Source organism: Colobus angolensis, unplaced genomic scaffold (genome assembly GCF_000951035.1).
Source record: "Colobus angolensis palliatus isolate OR3802 unplaced genomic scaffold, Cang.pa_1.0 Scaffold154, whole genome shotgun sequence".
Lineage (NCBI taxonomy): Eukaryota > Metazoa > Chordata > Mammalia > Primates > Cercopithecidae > Colobus > Colobus angolensis.
Genome location: NW_012114644.1, coordinates 4,050,933 through 4,052,612, shown reverse-complemented (window position 1 = coordinate 4,052,612; position 1,680 = coordinate 4,050,933). Strand labels below are relative to the sequence as shown.

General features: G+C 53.5%; 1 protein-coding gene across 2 annotated transcripts in view; it reads right to left on the bottom strand.

The window, feature by feature from the left end:
• AXL (AXL receptor tyrosine kinase) overlaps nt 1-1,680 on the bottom strand; it is a 77,260-nt gene that overhangs the window by 28,246 nt on the left and 47,334 nt on the right. For both annotated transcript variants that reach the window (XM_011936515.1, XM_011936516.1), the window contains 2 exons: nt 1,028-1,160; nt 334-425 (listed from right to left, as the gene is read on the bottom strand). In XM_011936515.1, the coding sequence (XP_011791905.1) occupies nt 334-425; nt 1,028-1,160 (225 nt within the window). The remainder of the gene's footprint in view (nt 1-333; nt 426-1,027; nt 1,161-1,680) is intronic.

The following is a 1,680-nucleotide window of genomic DNA, read 5'->3' as shown; positions in this document are numbered from 1 at the left end:
TAGAGACAGGGTTTCGCCATGCTGCCCAGGCTGGTCTCGAACTCCTGGGCTCAAGAGATCCTCCCACCTCAGCCCCACAAAGTGCTAGGATTACAGGCATGAGCCACCACACCTAGCCTTGGTGTTTCTAAGATTTACTGTGTCTAAGATTCTACTCCTTGAAAGTTCTTTGTGGTTTCACAAATCTGTTATTTCTAGGGTCTGTGATTCTGACATGCCAGTATCCCAAGGCCTTCAGAAACTTTTGGCTGACACATCTATAGAAGCCCAGCGGTCAGATTCTCTATAGCCTTTACCTCTAGGCCAGGGCAGTGGGGCATAGGGTTTACTTACAGGTAGCTTCAGTGGTCCGGCGACTGTAGGACTTGCGCACGCGGTACCTGACTACCAGTTCACCTCTTTCCACTGTTGGCTCGAACACTTCTCTGGCGGGGGGGCGGGGGAGTAGGTGAGGGCAGGGAAAAACCATGTGGAACCCCCTCCTCAACCAGCAGTTGAGCAAGTACCATCTCAGCCTCAAGCCCTGCCTGCCCTCTCTGCTAGCATTTGCTGAGCACGTCTTGGACGGCTACCTTCTGCCTTCCATTCACTCCACACACCCCCTTGCCCTCATTCTTTTTTTTGAAACAGGGTCTTACTCTGTCACCCAGGCTGGAGCGCAGTGGTGCGATCTCAGCTCACTGTAGCCTCCATCTCCTGGGTTCAAGGGATTTCTGCGCCTCAGCCTCCCAAGTAGCTGCGACCACAGGCGTGTGCCACCACGTCCCGCTAATTTTTGTATTTTTTAGTAGAGACAGGATTTCACCATGTTGGCCAGGCTGGTCTCAAACTCCTGACCTCAAGTGATCCATCCCTTTCAGCCTCCCAAAGTGCTGGGATTACAGGTGTGAGCCACCACGCCTGGCTTCCGTTGCCCTCATTCCAATTCTTGGTCATCACGCCTCCTGCACCAGCCTCCTCACTGGCCTCCCTGCCTCCAGCTTCTCCATCCCAGGCCACACAGCCTCCCTATGTGGTTCCAACTTACCCATAACGGGTCTCCTTCTTTCGCCGGTGCACAAGGAAGAGAGCCAAGATAAGGACACAGGCAGCGGCCACGACTGCTCCTAGCAGTACATACCACCAGGGCCACGAGAAGGCAGGAGCTGAAGGTTCCTTCACTATCGGGGGTACGAGGAACAGGTCATGGATGAGGCCTTGGATCCAGCTCTCTGGGACCCAAAGGGGTGATGTTGGAGGGAGGCAGAAGGCCTCGGTAAAGATGTGCACATACTTGATGAGGTGTGTGATGGATGCATTCACATATCTGAATAGGCTGGGCTGGACAGGGTATGCAATGGATGTGATACAAGTGCATGTTAAGGCAGGAGTGTGTGAAAGTTGTAGGATGGGTGAGTTAAGAGTGGGTTGGAGGCCAGGTGCAGTGGCTCACGCCTGTTATCCCAACACTTTGGGAGGCCAAGGCGGGTGGGTTACTTGAGGCGAGGAGTTCAAGACCAGCCTAGCAGACATGGTGAAACCCTGTCTCTACTTAAAAGATATACATATACAAAAATTAGCTGGGGTGGTGGTGCACACCTGTAATCTTAGCTACTTGGAAACTGAGGCAGGAGAATCGTTTGAATCTGGGAGGCAGAGGTTGCAGTGAGCCGAGATCGCGCCACTGCACTCCAGCCTGGG